We start from the raw sequence: 20,858 nt of genomic DNA, 5'->3' as shown, positions 1-20,858 counted from the left end.
ACACATGTGAGCCAAATCAAGCTATTAATTGATCTCTTCTTACTGATATTAACATGAAAATATGTAAATAATTGCTCAAATTAAGTGTTGAGGATTTTTAACTACACTATTTAAACAACTAAAAGGATCAGATTCTGGCAATCCAGATTTGCATTCACTTTTTTCTGTTCTAATAATTAATGCTAATGACCAAAGTGTTTTATCAGAGTCATGATACATTCAGTAAACATTGCACATTTTCTTGCCTGAATAAAATGACACTCACCTGTTTCACAATGTTAATGCTGTGTTGTTGACAAATTAAAATAAATACATTGTAGGTATGATCCCCGAGTAGTGTACATCTAATGTACTTTTATGAGTAAGTACAGGAAGAAACTCCTGTCACCATTCTTCCATACCAAAATTATGTGCAACTCATTTAGATTCATACTTGATATAATCAATCAAAATGAGATATGTCCTAAGGTAATCAATTTCGAGATACTCCCATATTATATCATTCAAACTGTAAAACATTTATATCTCCAAACCGGAGATTCTATTTTGATGGCATTTTCAGCAAATGGCAATTTACATTTATTTATGAACATTAATCAAACTTGAATAGAGGTTATCCACATTCCTCAAGTGTGACTTCTAACAAAAGGCGCTGGTTTCTGTAGTATTCCTCATTCAAACCAATTCAATGCACGACCTCGGAGTTACTTGCATGACTTTGGCGGGCTATTTTGAAACAGTCATGGTTGTATGTGCAGTTACTTCTTTTGAAAATCCTAAACAAGGTATAGCAGTCGCTGATAGGATATGCAGCTTATAGAACATGGATAACCTCAGTAAACCTCTATATGAGGCCTTCGTCTGGCTCATCTTGCTTGATGACACTACTTGGTGGCATCACGCACAATGTATTGACATGTTTGGTTTAACAGGGTCTGTAGTCAAACAAAGAGGTTTCAACAACATGTAGGAGAGTTCAGACTTGCCAATTATGTAACCCTGTGTGTAACTCTGAGATCTGGCATATAAGATGCATAGTAGTTGCATGTATACATGTAGGGATCAAAATACAAGTGCATTTGCAGCAAATGCACAAACTTGTAGAAATTATTGGCATTATTAAGATGTGCATTATAGAGGTGGTACACATACATCATACATGTAGCGCTTAGCATAGTACATAATCGACACAACACATAGGTGTACTTTAAAGTTGCTTGGTGCATGATGAAATGCAGGGACACTCAAACATGGGAGAGTTTTGATCTAGTCTTACTCTTTGAGCCAAATACAACTGTCATTTGCCTTTCCATTGTGTCCATTAAGTCGGACTCCTGAAAGTAACTAGAGCAGATTCATACTACATATTCAATGTTGAATATTCATGCAAAAGTTATTTGTTATTCGATCTGTTTCAATTGACGTTTATCTTCTAACAAATGTTTGTTGCCATTCAAGTACCGTATATTTGTTGTCGAATATCTGGTGGAAACAACACCCATTTTACTTTTTTTATATCACCAAAAATTCATTAGAAGTTGAAAACGAAGTGAAACAGATTGATTTTATACTGGAAATACATGTATATTGAAAAATGAATACTTGCTGCATCAAATGTTTGAAAACAAATTAGTGTAAACTGGGCTCAAATTACTAAAATGGCAATTGAACAAACTGAACAAATTTGGACTTTTCTTTCTGATTTTATCTTTGCCTTTTAGTATTCTGGTTGATAAAATAATTCCAATAGATAGAAGTCTTTGCTCAAATGTGTAACAAATTAAATCTCCATGTATTGAAATAAAATGGACAAATTACAAATAAAAGTTTGGTCAACACTGACTAGTATTTCATATCATGACAAAATGGTCCACTTTGATTGACACTTTTGACGTACTAAAAGTGCAGATTTGAATTTGCAATTGTCTGTTTTCACCTGAAGATGCCAACTATATTTTAGGTGGCGAGGGCTTAGTTATATATGTACATTTTATACACAAGGTGGGTGTTTTGTGTGCCACCCTTTGTTTCTGTCTAGCTGGTACATGTATATGCTACAAAATGGCAAAATGTCTTGCACAATAATTTGCCAGCGAAGTGTTACGTGTAATCCGATTATTACTATGTCAACTGCTTTTTGAGTTCTGCACCACAATCAAAATGATCGCAACACAAAGTCTGTGGCATGTATTCCAAAGGTGCGTGATCCAGTTACCAGGGAGTTATGTAACTACTTTGCTGGCGAATTGGTCTGCACATAACAAAACCTCAGTAAAATTGAATAATGCACTCATCAGCATGGAGCAATTTAAGACACATCTGTGCCCAAAGTATTGAGGTTCTTTGCTAATTTTACTGTAGTTCTTCATAGATATACATGTACTTTCTATATGGATGTATCTCAGCACAGGCATGTTAGGGAGGCATCATCACCTGAGAGTAGGAGTTCGAGGTCTCCTTACAACAAAGTTGCTACCAGTGGAGGTATTTGATGCGGACCTATTAATAGATATTCCGCCTGTTGCATTTGATGCTGACCTATTGACAGATATTCCACCTGTTGCATTTGATGCTGACCTATTGAGAGATATTCCACCTGTTGTTGACACATTCTCTCTTGGTGATGTTTCCTGAAACAAGTTATACGGCAAAGTCAATGTGCAGCAAGCCATTCGTAAAGAAGCCTTTGGAAGCTCTCCCACCACATCCCACTCATCTTCAGCAACATTATAGCAATGGATATCTTTCTCTCTCTGTCGACTCAGACCATTGTACCCACCTACGATGAAGATCTTGTTGTTTTCTGTCACGGCACAGCCAGCCATACTGAGTCCTGTCAACATAGGTGATACAGTTATCCAGTTATCATGAAGAGGGTTGTATTTCTCCACACTCGTCACATCAACACGATCTCCGTACGTGTTAAGATGGTTGCCGCCCATGACATAGATCATATCCCGTACGCTGCACATCATGTGAAACCCACGGGCAGTGTTCATTGGGCAGCGTGGAATCCAGTCATCTCCCTCTTGACCATATAGATACAAATTACGACTGAATTTGTGGTTTGAGAATCCACCGGAGACGAACAGTTTATTTTTGATGCAACATCCAGCCAGAGCATACGATTTCTCTGGCAACCCTTTGAGATATTTCCATTTGTTTTCTGTTGGACTGTACACTTCAGCAGATGCAAGTGCTCCTTGTTCATTCTTGCCACCAATGGCATACAAGGAATCACCAAGCGCTGTGAGATGAAAGAACGCCCTCCTCTGTTGCATCGGGCACATTTGTAACCATGTATTGAAGCGTGGATCATAGCGATGGACTGTACCAATACTTTCTTTGCCATTTGAATTCAAAGTCACCTGTCCCCCCGCAACATAGAGGAAGTGATTCAATACTGCAATGGAATGATCCACTCTTCTGAGAGGCATTGTGGTTAGCTTCTTCCAACGACTGTGAGATTCATCAAATATCATGAGCAAGTTGCTGACATCCTGATGTGGTAGCTCCCCACCTGTTGCTAGGACAACTTCGTTTACGGAACGCATACGAGTGCGAGAATTCTGCAGGGTGTGCTGACGATGTGGCACAAGATGGTAGTTGAGTGCTTCTAGGAGGTACTGATGACATTCATGATTATTCATCATAAAGTCATGTGATTGGACATGATCCACAAGATCGTTGGATGAAATCAGAGGAAATCTGATGTGTCGCATAAGCTGAGGTGCATATTGTTCTCTTGCAACTAGATCATGTTCCAACCACCTTGCTGCAACCTTGAAAAGCTGCATCTCTGAACCAGCTGCCATTCGATCTTGACTAATAAAGAAGGTCACTTGGTCTGCATTTAATTCCTGAAATCCACTGGTTGCAGAAACCTGTAGGAATTCATCAACAATGAAGTCTTGAACAGCCTTCTTCAGCCTTGCAAAATTGTGTCTTTCAGCTAACTGAAGCAAATTAACACAATTTTGCACATCTAAGGTTGAGGTGAGATACTCTATGCACAAATCGGTGACCTGTGACATCCGCAAATGAACAGCTGCCAGCAAGACCATATGCACATTCTCAAGTGTGAGTGTTATTTCAGAAGTGTATGCATACTGCAACAAAAGTTCCACTCCCAACTTTGAAATAGCATTGCCCAACTGAATGTCTCGCAAGTTGTCATTTCGTTTGAAGATATCCCGAAAGTATTCGCTGCATGATGCTAGAATGATTCTATGTACGCTGAAATGCTCCCCACTTGCAATTAGTGTTCCGTCGCACAGCACACGTTCTGTTCTGAGCGTGCTCAATTGTACTAACATCTGAGTGCTGTGATGTTCAGAATGAAATGACTTGCTGGGTGGGGGTGCATTGCTCCGCCAAATGTCACTTGACGGCGCCACTCGTGAATAAGGTGGTGGAAGGACTTTGGTAGCCATCTTGACCTGCAAATAAGATATAAATCACAGTTATATTGCTTCAAATATGTAAAGTAAAGCGAATAATCCATAATACTCATTATCCATAATAAAAGTTAACATCTTAGTAGTAATAATGCCTAAAACAAATATTGGGCTCAGTGCAACAAAGTTACAGCTCCATTAGCTCCCTTGGGTAATGTTGTGTATAAATGCAATCATGGTTATGATGAACATTACCCAGGGGAGCTAATGGAGATGAGCCTTTGTTGCACTGAGCCCTCGATATATGAGGTTGCTGACATCCTTATAGTATTTTATTTAAACATTAGTCTATCAATCATGAAAATTTGAAAGCTACAGTGTAAATGTAACTGTGCCATGGGAGCTGTGCTATATATGGATCCACTGTGTTATTAATCAATGGTTATCAAGTTATATTATTTGACCAGGACAGTTGCAGCTACATGTAGTTGCTTATACTTGACAATTCACTTGCATTATATAGTGTGTAAGAATCGAAATTTGGGTTAATATTAACCATCGCCCTAATGAGCCACTTTTTGTAACACAAACTATGAGGGGGGAATCCCATTATATTTGGTACCATGAATGTATAGCTACAGGTTTCCTCTATACTGTAATCATGCCCATTCAAAAATAAATTTTAAAAAATTTCTCCTTAATGTGAAAGGAAATGACTATTTCAACTATCAAGTAAAAAGTTAACCCTAAACACTGGACACTGCTTTTTGCTATCTTTTGATTGTAAGCCGGCCCTACTCCCATCTCCCCCCCCCCCCCAGTAAGGGGTAAAAATATTATCACTAAAATGAGCGCAAGTGATGGATCTACGATTAGCTTATCTAAGTTTTGATGTAAATTACAAATTTTTTTATGCCAGATGAAAAACCTATTGCTGTTAATTTTAAGAGTTTGCTCATTGGTCAAATTATTGCTTTGTAGTGTGAGTTTTAGCTAGTTTTATTTAAGAAATAAAGGGTAATGCATTATCCTTTACACCCAAATAATGTGTCCGAGGCAGTAAAAACGTAAATAATGGGTGAGGCGCAGTTTAACTCATTATTTAAACGCTTTTAATGCCGAGGACACATTATTTATGCAGTAAAGGATAATGCTGCACCCTTTATTTCTATTCTATTACCAGAAAATAGTGCAATTTAAGGAGAAAATATCATTTTTTTTTTTTTTTTATTTTAAGTTGTTTACTTCAAGGTGGAGCTGAAATATTGCACGCGTAAGCAAGCGTAATGCTGTGCGTAGAATGTGTTACAGCGCTTGACCCATTATTGCAGAATAATGGGCTCTCACGTGACGCGTTTCAACAAACCACAGTGCGCGATTTTGAATAATGGGTCGTGGGGGTAATAGAATTATGCATAACTGTCCTGGAAGGCACACATTTTGGTGTTGTTTGTGGTGATCAAATAGTACAGTGCATAAATTAATTATGTACATTATAAACAATAATGCACCATTTTCAGTTCAATAAAAAAAAATGTACTTTTAAAAGTGGAAATTTTCGTGCTAGATTTATTTTCACACTTTCTGCATTTCAAACAGCTACATGTAAGTACTGCAAAAATAATAAAGCATGAATATATTTCTTTTGGCCGGTATAGGTTTATAATTGTAAGGAAACTTAGAATCGCCAAAAATTAATGTGCGAAAATCTCTACTATACTTTTAATACAGTAACTTCCTATGAGACCAATATTGATATGTGAATATATTGATTATGTTTTGTGTGTATGCAATCAATTATGCCAATATAAGTAATAAATAGCTGCTTTAACTAATCACTTTATAGATTTATTTTTTTTCTTACATTTTATTGACAATTTATTTAGCAATTACAAGAAATAACTGTATAAATTCAATCTTATGTTTGAGTCATAGTATTCTTTCTAATATAATTATTATTATAATTACATACATGTACTTTTGTTTAAATATGCATGACCCACCTACCACCAATACCATCATGTAACCATCCCAGGTAATCATACTACTACTTCCATTTATTCCAATTTATATGACTTGGTTGACTGGTTTTATGTATAGGATAATGGCCAAGGATTAGAACGTGAGTGGGTAAGAATGGCTGAGCGCGGAGCGCGAAGCCATTCTTACCCACTCACGCTCTAATCCGCGCCATTAACCGATTTTAATACACACCTATGACGTCGGCTTATTGTTTTACCGCTCCATTATTTTTCACATTTAATGGAGTGTTATTGAAATAGGTTGCTTTTACAAATTGATCAATTACTCATTGATGCCGGACAATACACTAATATAATGATCGTACTAAATTTTAGGTGCGAGTGCAAAAATAGTCCGACTCAGCTTTATGTAAAATTTCTATAGAAATACCCATCATATCACGATCCAGGTGTTTAGTTCAAATCATCCATAACCACCTTCTTGAATTATAAAGATTTAAAATGTTTGTTACACAAATTGAATAAACGTAGATTCGAAAAATCATTAAAGTGATTAGACCATCAATAGTTCCTTATGCCCACTTCTAATGTATTAGCTGTTGAAGTAGTTGCGTTTAGGTCTCTATTTTGCATAATAAGGAAAATGGGCAAAAAGGTCATATAGCATGTATAGGCTCATATGAAATGGTCATTACAGTTGTCAACCTCAAGAAAACTACACCTATCGCTATACCTGAGCAATGATACTCTTCTCTGTGAATCGAGTTTACGATTTTGGAACAACCATGCAATTATGGACACTATTGTTTATCTTGGATAATTTGGTGATGGAAGCATTCCGAGGATATATATCGTTGATTCGCAGCAGAAGGACCAAAATCAGGTAATAAAAGGTACGAAAATTTTAAATGTACTACAACACATTTTACCTAGGCCTATTATTGTCCTTGAACTTTGTCGGCAAAAAACAAAACAAACTTCGCCGCCTTTTCGACGCGAAATAAAAGCCACCTCAACTTCCAGTCCCCTTCCAAATCAAATGGAGCGTCCCTAACATTGTAATATTTAATTACCGTAAAATGGGGGTAACTTCGTAAGCGGGTAACTTTGGTCGTTCAAATATATTTTTTAAATGGTCATATTTCCGTACAGCAATATTGTTTTTAGTCATATTTGGTCTCAATTTGTTAAGAAATATATTTGGAAGAAGTCGCTCATGTCCAATTTCTTTGAAAGTTACGAAAATATTGGCATTTTAAACCAAAAATGAGCATTTTTTTACATTTTTTTCAGACAAAATAAAAATCGATATTTATGAGCAAGGATGCGTGCTTGCTTAATTTTGCATGGGGACAAATGTCACAAAAAACAAAACCTTGCCCATATACAGCGGAGATCATTTTTTTTCATTTTCTTTTCTTCATGGAATGTAATACTCTGACCAAAGTTGCCCCAAATGCGGGGTAACTTTGGTCAGGCTATTTTCAACCCCTAGGGCACCCTTTCAAAATTATTCAAAAATCTTTTTCAACTTCAAGGTGTAGAAGGGAACCTAAAAAATAAAAAAAAGAGATAATTAGAAATATATTTGGTTTTGTTTGGAAGCAGTGGTTTAAAAACTCTGAAAAGTGCCCAAAGTTACCCGTTTTACGGTATCGGATAGGCCTACTGATCGATGTAAGTAAATATTCAAGCATGCCAAAATACCATCAGATGAAACATCAGATATACTAATGACAAATAAAAATTATACAGAAAATAGACCTACTGTGGCTTTTATCATTATTAAACATGCCCAAGAGAACGATTTGAAAATAAACAGATTCATAGGCCTAAATACATTGATACAGAATGTGTATTATGTATATGTAGCAATGTTGCCCAAAATATGACAAATTATATGTAGGGCCTAAGCCACTGAAAACGTATAAAAATATAAAGAAGGAAAAAAAATGTTATAAAAAACAGTAAGCGAGAAAGAAAGGTCCAAATAAATAAAAGTAAAGGCCTACTAAGTAAAGCCTAAGTGAGGGTAAAACACATCTTGCATAATAAGTACAACGTACTTAGCCAACAATTTAACCTGCCCGCTTTTGATCTTGACTTGCTTTTCACAGATTGCATTGTAAGGGCTCGGATAGCGACGCTTTTACGATTTTGTTTGTGGCACCTAAGAGCAAATCAGACACATCCTTCTGATATCAAATAATTTAGATTTTTATTAAATTCGCGATACAATACACATTTTAAGGCAAATTATTAAAAATTGATATTTTTGAAATTTAACAGTCCTCAAAGTAAATTGTATAAATCTAACGATATGCAGTAAATAGTAGGAAGTTGGGTTGAACAGCCGTCAATCATATGAAAATTGTGACCTTCATTATTAAAGATATAAATTTTTCCTCAAAACACTAAAAAATGTAGGTCTTTTTGGAAACAAATGTTTAAGTTCTATATGAAAGGTCAAATTTTCAATTGAGTCGGCTTTTCATCCCAGCTACATAGGCCTATAGTTTAATTACATATCATTAGATTTATAAAGTTTACTTCGAGGACTGTTAAATTTGGAAAAATATAAAAAATATGAAATTTTAATAATTTGTATTATATCGCGAATTTCACAAAATCAAAATTATTATTATTATTAGATATAGGGACAATCCTCGTATTCAGCATGCAATTCGATATGTCTGATGTGCTCTCAGGTCCCATGACAATACTGTGCAAATGTTGCTTTCCGCTTCCTCAATTTATTGTATTAATGAAAATCATTTTCTTCTTGTTTTTCGTATCATTGTTTTGCATGAATGAAGTGATGATAACAATACCGCACTTTTCGCAAATACTTGCTTTTCAAAAGTGCAATTGATATTAACGATTACATTCGTAAATGCCAGTACTTTTTCCCTGAAAAGTATTTGCTTTTCAGAGAAAAGAGAAAGGCATTTACTTAATGGCGTGTTATTAGGATCATCGCCCATTCGTGGAAAATAATGGAGCGGTAAAACAATAGCGCGACGTCATAGGTGTGTATTAAAAATAGGTAAGGCGTCTTTACTGATCAATACTAACAATATTGCAATATAGCTACACCTCACCTTTCAGATGAAAGTACCCTTGGGCAGTTGTCTTCGATCCAATCAATAAATTGCCTCTATTTGACTCGCAATCCTCACACATAGGACACCTGTATAAATTGATAGTCAAAATATAATATCAAAATAGGTACATGTAACTGTAAAATAGCATGTCAACATAGAACAGATTTTATTTGTTATAAATGTGACATGATCAAGCAAAATCAGTCGGAACTCGGAAATATTGATTTTGAGATATAGCCAAACAAATGAAATATTTCTTTTTGTTTCCTATTGTTTTGGAAATTCTTTAATTGCTCATATCTTTGGAATTAATTGTTCAATTTCAATGGGGTTGTCTGCAAAATCCAGCTTTGTAAATGCTTGTTACTATCCTATAAGAAACTGAAAATTTAATATTTCCGAGTTCCGACTGCTTTTGCTTGATCGCGTCATAAATATGCAAGCAATTTGACAAACTTCTATTATAGCACTGGAATTACAGGTTCTCTCTCTGTTCTTTGTAAAAAAAAAAGATGTATACATGTAGGTCACATACCATCATGCATCCCTCCAATAATATGCAAGTGAAAATCTATCAAAAAATTGCTGAAAATGGCAGTCACACTGCAGGGTACCCCTCCTCTCCCTCTCCCATATGACTCATACTGCCTTTGGATGACATCCTGTAAATGAAAGTCCATTCAAAGCTGCCCCCCCCCCCCCCTTGAAAATTCGAACCTGAAACTTGGCTGAAAGGTCAACTGTGACCAATATTTGAAAGGACTTCGCTATACAGGACATCATTGAACTTTTGGTTTGTCCCCTTTGTTTAACATTTAGATATTTTTATAATGTTATAGATTATATTTCTTTCATTTGTTGTTTTTTAAAATTTTGCATTAAGGTGGGTGACCGACCCCCTGAATATTATATTTTTGAGACAGAGCATTACACTTAGAGCAACTATACGATACATTATACATGAACAATTACGGTCCAGTTATCTTATCAAGTAACATAATGACAAATGATAAATGTTAATTGGTATCTATCTGGTTGCTAACAGCTGTTCTAATTGAATCACACCCTGTTACCATGGAAACCCTTTCACAATTGATCTTTATTCTCCAGTCAGGAAATTATAGTTGAGTATGCTTTTTAATACATCGAGCCCAAGTCAGAGAGAGGCTCATCAGCAGGTGCATTTTGTTTTGTTTTTATTAAGCAAAAATATATTTTTATCAGGCAGGAGTGTTACAGGTTGGAGGCAGACCTTGGCAGTGATCCAGTGATGCTCTTCCTTGCATGGATCACTGCAAGGGTACATGGCAGGGGCGCATACATTTTTAGCGGGTATGCTCCCCATGAAGCTGGAAATGGTGGGTCCGGCTTTGGGAGCTGATGGTGTATGGTAAAGGGGTCTTTCGGTGCTGTGAACTGTAAAAATCAAGGCTCTTTCTTGGTTCTCTGATTCAAAATCACCTTGAAAAAAATCCAGGAATGAGCAACTGGGGTGGGGGGCTTTTAGAGCTGAAATTTTCAAAATCGAAAGTCTTTACAATCTGTTTTGGTCAAACTCAGGACCAATAAAATGTCTTGAAAGTCTAATACAAATGCTTGTTAGTTTTATCAAGCCATATTTTTGGCCTTTAGTCAATAGTTAAAAAAATAAAGCCAGTATCAAAAATAGCAAAAAACTGTTCATGGAATGGAATGTTGTTTTTACACCAAACCTGTGTTCATAAATTTTGGTACAATTAGTTTAAATTGGGGTGGGTTGCAGTGGCTCCAAAACCTTGAATATGCAATAACATCTATTTTGATAAAATATGAAAACAGTTGTTTTCCTATGGCATTCCCTTAACGTGGCTGTACACTCTCAAAAATGCATCAATTAAAAGTGTGGCAAGATATATATTACCAAAGAACAACAAGTGTTTCTCATATTTTTGCTGATAAAAACTACAAGCTTTTTACCATCTTTGGCTAAACAAGTAATTTGTAGTTCAAACTTGACCTTATTTGGTCAATAATTCAAAAAATAAGGTCAATATCCTTTGGTCTTTAATAATTGAGAAGTTAAAGTCATAATGTACGATCTTATAATATGAATTTGGTTAATTTTTTTCAAACCTGATTTTTTGGCATATTTGTAATGTTTACACATGTCACAACTTGCACCTAAATGGAATCAGCCAAATTTGTTGTGTTTGTAGGTAAACAGAGCAAAGTTCGACATAAAGTCATAATTCAAGAAATTATGACTTTATGTCTACTTCATAGAACTGCGTGTTAAACGGCCAAAATAACAAGCAGTGTTTCTTTCACGTTACCTCGTTATTTCAGCTCAAAATGGACAGAAACCATTCCTGATCATTATTACTAGTATTATTTCAGCATTTTGAGTATATAATGACAAATTTAAAATTTGAAGGAAATCGTACATTAAGCCTTTAAATGAGCCATTTGCCATTTGTGATTTGTATCTATGAAAAATAATAATAAAACACATGTAGGAATTATATACTGCACCAAAAAAGTATACTTACACTTGGAAAAATAATCACAATTTCAAAACTGAACCATATTGGGGTAAATTTGTTTGTGTAATAGATGCACTATCTAATCCTACACATTATGATACCACATTGAATCCAATGGGACCTCAAGTAGTAAAGTTACAAGCAATTGAATAGATAGATAAAGGTCCAGTTTTAAAAGTGACAAACTGGCCTATACAAGGCGCAAAAAGATTCCAACAAGCGCAACAAAGAGACAAGACAGTTTCTCCAATGAAGCGTTATTTAAAGCAGTTTTTATTTCAGTGTTTACTTCTCTGTACTTTTCATAACTTCCATTTTATTTGTCAGCTCTCTTGTTGCAGTTTTCTTTTGTTCCTTTTGTTTTAAATTAAAGGCACGCACAAATTAGCCATTTACCACTCTCAAACCAGATGCCTAGTTTGTGGAGTTTTTAATAGGCTAGTTTTGTCACTTTTAAAACTGGACCTTCGTCTAATCAAAAGCTATCAAATGCTTGTAACTTTGCTTCCTGAAAACACATTGGATTCAATGGGGTGTCATAATGTGCCAATTAGATAGTGCATAGAAAAACCAAATTTACCCTAATATGGTTCAGTGTTGAAATTGTGATTATTTTTCCAAGTGTAAGGATACTTATTTCGAGTAGTATATTAATAATGGCTTAGACATAGTTTATATTTCCGTTGTGTGTTTTGCAGTGGCTCCAGAACCAGGGGTAGGCCCAACCCACAATAATTTTGGTAGCCATGGGAAAGTACCATAGGGCCCCACAGCCCCCCCCCCCTCCATAACTTAGGCCATCCCCTCCCATATTTAAAATCTTCTGGAGCTTGTGTTTTGTTTGTTTGTTTTTGTGAATTTTAGTTTGGGCCCATCAAAAGACTGGCTTATTTTGATCACCTCTTTAAGGGATCTGGAATGAGCGTTTTGAGCGTTTCGACAGTATTTTTTGTGGGACATGAGAGCACATCAGACACCGAATTGCATTCTGAATATGAAGAATGTCTTTCTAATATCAAATAATTTTCATTTTTGAAATTCACGATATAATACAAATTTTATGACAAATTATTAAAATTTGATATTTTTCACATTTTTGATATATAACAGTCCTCGAAGTAAATTTTATAAATCTAATGATATATTTTAAAGTGTATGTAGCTGGGAGGAAAAGCCGACGATCAATTGAACATTTTGACCTTTCATATTGAAGATATGGATTTTTTTCCCAAAAGGACCTAATTTTTTTGTGTTTTGGGGAAAATCCATATCTTCAATACTGAAAAGGTCAAAATTTTCAATTGATCGTCGGCTTTCCATCCCACCTACATACACTTTATGTATAAATCGTCAAATTTATAAAGTTTACTTCAAGTACTGTTAAATATTAAAATATCAATTTTTAATCATTTGCCATAAAATGTGTATTACATTGCAAATTTCAAAAAAAAAAATCAAAATTATTTGATATCAGAAGGACATTCTTCGTATTCAGAATGCAATTCGATATGTCTGATGTGCTCTAATGTCCCACAATAAATACTGTCCAAACGCTCATACACCATGTCCCCATCCCTTAATCATGGAGTATTTGAACAAAAGATTTTTGATTGGATTCCCAGGAAACATTTTTCGATAACACCCCTCTATATCTAAGGACCGCTTTTATTTTACCTAAGGTTTGTTATCTCCAAGACGGGCTCCAAGATTCGATATCACTAATTTCAAATGAGGTTCTTTACTTGTAAGGTTCGATATCACTAATTTCAAATAAGGTTCACTATCTCAAATTAATTAATTTAATAATAAGGTCAGCAAATGAGGGATACCAATTACCAACCAACAAGATTCACACATATTGTACCCAGACATATTATACCAACATATTTTCATCCAAAATATACATACACCCCCATGCAGAGAAGATGTAAAGAATGATTCATGAATGGTATTGTTCAAAACCAATTCTTTGTGCATTATGCCATTGTTACTCGAACAGTTATATTTCAAGGTCATTAAAGAGAACGCAATAATAGATAGGTTTTCCATCACACTGATGATGAATAAACAGTGACAGGGATAAGAAAATTTACTGTAAAATACACAATGTTCCCATTTTCTTCTAGACCTACAAACCTCATAACAAAATTGTTGTCAACTTACCATTATAAATTAATATTTTAAATCCAAAACATGTGATAATTGCCATAAATACAAGTAAATCCAGGCGTATTTTGCATGCATGATGAATGTTCCGGGTCTCTAGCGTCATTCACTACGGATAACAAATTAACAATACACCTGTTGCTTGCTGCATTCATTTGTTTACATGCGAAATTACTATTGGAGGAGTGTTTCTAGAATTAGTAGGTCAATTCAGGCCTGGGTTCATCAATTAGTGAATTCTCAATATGGCACTTTGTTTTACACCAAATAATTCAAGTAAAGTGTTGAGTATGAAATAAGGGTGGTTTTAGATAGGAAAGTTTTACCGCATACGATTAGTTTTTAGTATTAAAAGGGATAATAAAAAAAAGGCGCAACTTGGTTGCAGATTTTTTATAAACGTTTTTTTTAAATATAAAAACGCTGCTTTAAGGCGTAGCCCGTTTAAGTGGGCGTGGTCCTGTTTTGGTCTTTATAAATTGAGAAGTTAAATGAGCCATTGACTGTATCTATGAAAAATGATAACAAAATAGGAATTATATTAATAATGGCTTAGAAATCCACAACTTGTGAAAATGTTGTTTTCCGTCACAAGTTCAGCCAGCTCTCCCCAGGGGGCCACTCAGGGCCACAGTATGTGGGATATGACATCCCACCCTCCCCCCCCCCATCTTCAAATCCGTCTGGAAAATCGTTCCGTCGGCAAATCGCAGAGAAAGGGGGAGGAGGAAAAGGAAAGAACTTAAGGGAGAAGGAGAAAAAGGAAAGGAGAGAAGAGAAGAGAAAGGATAAAAAGAGAAACGGACTCCGTGCTAGTATCTACTACGGTGATTTTTTTTAAATTTTGAGTGGTTCAAATCACCTGAGACGAAAATACCTAAATTTTCGTCTCAGCAAATCACAGACCCGAAATTTCTAGGGTCTGTGTTCAAATTCAAATTGAGAATATTCTAGGTATGACTTGTTTGACTAGAATCCATGCTGACTTCAACATCGATACATACTTTGTAAGTCTCACGTCTTGTAAAGAAATGATTTAAATAGTGTGAAAATGTGCACCAAATGGCTTCAATTGGACCTTCATTTTGCAAAATTTCCTAACCTCAAACACCCACTGCGTAGTGGATAAACCTGAGACCATAATCATGATAATACCTAATTAGGTATTATGGTCTCAGGGATAAACAAATGGCCATTTTCGCTTCTGCTTTCAACATAATTTGCCTTACATAGTTTATCCCTTACATATCATGTGTCTTGAATAGATATATAGCCCACCAACCTTGTGGTTAAGAGCCTGGCAAATAATTCCTAATAATTATCTCATACCCTAGTCTGTATGTCTTCATCTAATCTTCCCCCACATGATAACTTATATTCAGCCTTAAGACCCGACAAAGAGTCTGTTAAGTGGAGGAATGTTTTAGCCTTTTTTATAAACATGTTTGCAATTGGCTTATAGCCATCACATGCTGACAATACACATAACTGATTGGTTAATCAAAACTACCAGGTCATGGTCAGGCCTAATCACAAAGTAAACATATCATCTGTAATTAGAAAACTATGCAGCAGGCGATTTACTTCAGAAAAAGTTCAATATAACTACATTGCACAAAACTAAGTCCATTACATGATTATCTATAGTTAATTGAATGTTTATTGACTCTTGTAATAACCCATGTGTAAAACATGTATAATATTGGTGTTCATAATAGCAGGACCATGACCCTGACATAAAAATTCCTTTAAAAAAGGAATGGGGCGCCCAATGTGAGCTTGGTCGTGATGTGGTGAATTTCATGGTGTTTAGATTTGGTATTCTTATCTCTTGCAAACCCGGTGACACCTCATGATTATAGAAATCAGACATGTCGATAGGTTGTAAGAGGGATAGCCTTTTCCAGGCACAAATTGGGCCATATATAAAGAAAGTTTTGCTACTTTGCAACGCAATAAAAACCTAAATGCAAAATGAGATCCTCTAGGTTGCTCCCGAGGGGGCTTAAAAAACTAAATGCAAAATGAGGTTTTAAAAAATATTATTTTCCAGAGTCAAGACGCAGGTATCATTATTATGCCTCATATCACTTATATTTATTGTCGAATAAGTGCAGAGTAGGTTAGATATGAATATTAAATGTTAGACCAAAGTAGCTCAAAGTACATGTACTATACACCTGATCCGTGAACTTGTCTTTTTTAAAGACAAATTCTTGTTTAAACATTTTTTTGCATTTTGTGAAGAAATGAGGAAAAAAATTGGACATAGTAGTATGCACAATGAAGGGGCAAATCTTCTCGTTCTATTGGTGACATCGGTGCATGTAGCTTACATGCTTTTACAGGTAGAAGCCAACCGATGTTTTAAATTCACTTCATTTTGGAAAGCTTACTATCAACGGATTTCGTTAAAATTTTGGATACATGTTGCTAACACATTAGAGAAATAATATTGATATGTAAAATGGGAATAAGTGGTTCTTGATGACTTCATGAACTTGGTGATTTTCAGTGCTCCACACCTATCAACAAACGAACTGGTTAAATTGCTTGTATTTTCAATGTTGAGCTAGGCCTATATTTTGTATTTTTAACTAGCGACATTATTTCACTGAAACCTAATTAAGCCATTGGTAAAAAGTTTCCACAACCAAACTACAGTTATGTTGAAAAAATGCATTTCTCTTCACCTATACCATCAGATTAGGTAGTTTTCATAAGCTTGTGATTTTGGTACCAATTTTACCTATAAATTTGTCCAATCCATTTCAACTATAGACAATTTAAATTGTACTCAAAATGTTATTTTGTCCATCATAGCATTATTTTTATATCCAGTAAAAGACAAACTAGACCAAATATCAAAATTGATGCCTCATTATAGCTATGTTGATATCCGGGGGGGTCACTCCCATTGTGGCCTGTACACCATCCGCGATAATAAAAACGCGTAAAAAGGGTAGTTGTTGTGGGTAGGCACGATACGCGCGTATCGTGTTTAGGGTGTCAAAAACATGAAAAATTGGAAAATAGGTATAGCAAAATTGCAATATTATTGCTAATACGCGGAAATGAAATTTAGGGTATGAAATTTGATGCAAGGAATAAAATCCCTGTTTAGGGTGTGAAAACAGGCGCGTGTTACCTGTTTAGGTAATCGTTTTAGCCAAATGGAGGGTTAAATCCTTGTAAGGGTGCTTTTCAAAAGTTGATTATCGCGGATGGTGTACAGGCCACAATGGGAGTGACCTCCCCCTGGGGTTGATATATCACATGTTGTTCAAAATGGATGCCTAAATTTGACCTCAACCAGGTGACCTATAACCTGACCTATGATGTCCTATAACTTTATAGAAATCTCTTTTCCAAACATGATGGAGACTATATATAGTATTCAATTTGCTATACCATTCATTGTGGAAGAGATATTTTAGCAGGCCTGATTTAGCACAGTCTGAAGATGGTACAACAAAAGATATAATTTATTCTATTCAAGTACTACTTGAATAGAATAAATTATGTTTTGTTATGAGGCACACATGCTGAGTTACTAGTATAACCCCATAGTAACAGGTAAACAAAAAAGTATATAGGGCAAAAATTATATACTAAAATGGTTTAAAAGCACTTAGAGATGTTTTATAAGTTCAGGACATGTGGTGATGAACATATTTATGTACTTCATAAAATTGCAAGAAAAAAAAAAAGAAGAAGAGGGTATTGATGAAAATCAGGTATTACACCCCTTAACAGAATTTATACACTTACAATAATAGGGAAAACTTGTCCACGAAAGGCTTCAAACTAAAATTTTACACACTAATAGTGCCAAAATGGTCCACCAAATCACTTCAATTTAGGTCTTCATTTTGCAAAAGTTTCTTACTTGGGGGGGCACATCCCCCCTCAGACACCCCTGGCGTAGTGCACAAACGAGTGGCCATTTTCACTTCTGCATTCGACATTTCCCAATTGATGTCAAACACAATTTATAGGCCTACAATAATAAGGAAAATTTGTCCACGAAATTCGTGCGAAAGGCTTCATGGGCCGCTCATTTCATAAATTTTCGGCTTTTTCAACTAAAATTTTACACTCTAATATTAATAGTGTCAAAATGGTCCACCAAATCGCTTCTATTAGGTCTTCATTTTGCAAAGGTTTCTTACTTCTGATGGGGAACATCTCCTTAGACCCCCCCCCGTGTTCTGGTCAAACAAATGGCCATTTTCGCTTCTGTTAACTAATTAATTATTAATTAATAATCACGCCCCTAATAAATCATGCCTGCAAATCTCTGTAAAAGTAAATAGGCCTAAATGGCCCATAATAAGAATATATCAAAAATGATTTTCTATATACGGGTGATACAGGCTCCTCATAAGCTGGGTCAGTATTCATATTTTGGTCTATTTCGAAATGCCAAGAATTAAACACAGTAAAAATATTTTAAACAACTGTTTAAAATTTTTAAACAACACTGTTTACGCCGGTCACTCTAACAACTTCTGTTTAAAGTTTAAACAACCTTGGGTTGTTTAAACTTTAAACATCCAATTATTAAAAAAATTTTAAACAACAGTTTTTAAACAACTGGGTTGTTTAACTTTAGTTGTTTAAATGTACACAGTTGTTTAAAGTATTTTAAACAACAAATGTTTAAAACAAACAGTTGTTTAAAGCTGTTTATGGCTGTTGTTTAAAACAATTGTTTAAAACATACATAGTTGTTTAAACTTGTTGTTTAAAAGTTTTAATCATTTTTGTTTGTTGAAATCAATTTACTTGGGAGAATGGGCAAGAAGAACTGACTGTAAAACATGCACATGAGCCCCATGCATCTGCATCTGTGCATGAGCAGTGTGAATGTGATACATTCAGAGGTGAGTGTTTGGTTTAAATGTTGTTTGATGTGATTAAGCTTACACTCACACTGTATATACTTGTCACGGCTGCATAGGCCTACTACTGCACAGCTTGCATCATTAAGCATGTACAACACACAAAGTTCTGTGTGTTCATATAATACTCTCTCACATCAAACAATATTTAAACCAAACACTTACCCCTGAATGTATCAATTAGGTCTGGCATTTCCCACTTTTGGAGCAAGAAATATCAGTCACATAGTCATCCGCCATGATGAATCTGACCCTGATTTCAAGGAAGGAAACTCCTCTTTTGCAAAATTCGATCTTTTTAAACAACGTTGTTTAAAAGTTCCTTTTTTGGTATTATTCATGAATTAAACACACACTGTTTAAAATTCAAGGACTGTCTTTTAAACAATGTTGTTCAAAGTTTGAACAACGTCGTTTTAAACAGCGACATTTTAAACAGTGTTTTTGCTGTGAAGGTATGCCTATGATCCCCAAGGTGTCAAATGAAATATAACATTAACAAAGTCCCTGATGCATGATGCAACATGGTTCAGCTATGGTGCGATAACCGCTCTAGTATTTGGTATATCGGCACACAGACGCGGCGGCTCGTCGGCAATCATTGACTCTTACACCCCCCTAATGAAAAAGGTCTGGTGACGCCCCTGGGCCACACAAGTATGATAGTGTACGCATGCGGCGTGACCAATTTTCTTTAAACACCCCCTATAAAATGAGTTTTACCCTACCAGCAAATTTAGGCCCTTAAAAGGGCATTTCGTGATCCACAGCCTCATCCCCACACTTTTCTCAAAAAAAGTTGAGATTTTTATACCACTGGATACCTATGGCTACATAATGTTTATCATGTTTATGTACCAAATATTTCTTGCAGATTAATTCGTTTAGCGAAAATATCGCCAAATTTGACAAATGTATACCAGAACGAAATTACAACAGTGGCATATATGGAGCAGTGTAATAATACACAAAATCACAGTGGCGTAGATTTCTTTTTGACATTGGGGGGATGGGGTTGGAAAATTTTTTGGAAATATAATGAATGCAGTACTTTTTGGCGACAGAATAAGTTCATGGTGCAAATGCGAAAAAATTTGCTATTTTGAAGCTAAACTGATGAAATATGGTGCAAAAGCGGAATAAATGCTCGCGAAGCGGGTGAAAATTTGCACTTTTGGGGCTAAAATGGGCAAATAATGAGGTTAATTTGATCAGAAACCCATATTCAGGCGTCAACATTGGGGGATGATTGTATGGAGCATCCCCTGGTAAAATATTGGGAGGGGGGGGGGGGATAAATCTGAAAAATGTCATAAAAAGAGGATGCTAGGATCACGAATAAGGTAATTTAATATAAAATTTACCCCCTAATGAGTTTTTTGGCTAGTAAAAATGAAAAAATGTACCCTTTTTGGACATGTAATTTACTAAAAATTTGAAAAGGTACCGGTAGCCTATAGGCCTATACCCCCGCCTATACCCTAAACAAGTTGTTCAGTTATTCTTGAAAATCACTGTTTTTTAGACCCTAAATGCGTCACTTGCGTAACTTGCCTTACCTAAAAAACACTCCCTTTTCAATTTTCTTTTGTTTTTTTTGGTCACGCATGCATGCGTACAGACCCCCCCCCCGGCTCCTGTTTAGGCCCTACTATTGAGCTCGCGACCTGGCTCCAGGAGCTTCCAGGATTGAGCTATGGAGCCTTTTTTATGCTCCATGGCCTGCTCCATGGCAGGCCTGCTCCATGGATTGAGCAGGGCTTGAGACCTCTATCGGTCTTGC

The 20,858-nt window shown here is 35.6% G+C and overlaps 1 protein-coding gene across 1 annotated transcript; it reads right to left on the bottom strand.

Annotated features, from left to right (window-relative positions):
• Positions 1 to 1,791: 1,791 nt before the first annotated feature.
• LOC140155045 (kelch-like protein 9) lies at positions 1,792 to 14,287 on the bottom strand. Its single transcript, XM_072177732.1, has 3 exons — positions 14,169 to 14,287; positions 9,481 to 9,569; positions 1,792 to 4,439 (listed from the first exon to the last, which is right to left on the bottom strand). Exon 3 carries the CDS (start codon positions 4,431 to 4,433, stop codon positions 2,430 to 2,432), a length of 2,004 nt encoding a protein of 667 aa, XP_072033833.1. The 5' UTR covers positions 4,434 to 4,439; positions 9,481 to 9,569; positions 14,169 to 14,287; the 3' UTR covers positions 1,792 to 2,429.
• Positions 14,288 to 20,858: the final 6,571 nt, after the last annotated feature.

This window comes from Amphiura filiformis, chromosome 1 (assembly GCF_039555335.1).
Source record: "Amphiura filiformis chromosome 1, Afil_fr2py, whole genome shotgun sequence".
In the NCBI taxonomy this organism is placed as follows: domain Eukaryota; kingdom Metazoa; phylum Echinodermata; class Ophiuroidea; order Amphilepidida; family Amphiuridae; genus Amphiura; species Amphiura filiformis.
The sequence above is the reverse complement of the archived record's forward strand: the minus strand, read 5'-3'. Positions and strand labels throughout refer to the sequence as shown.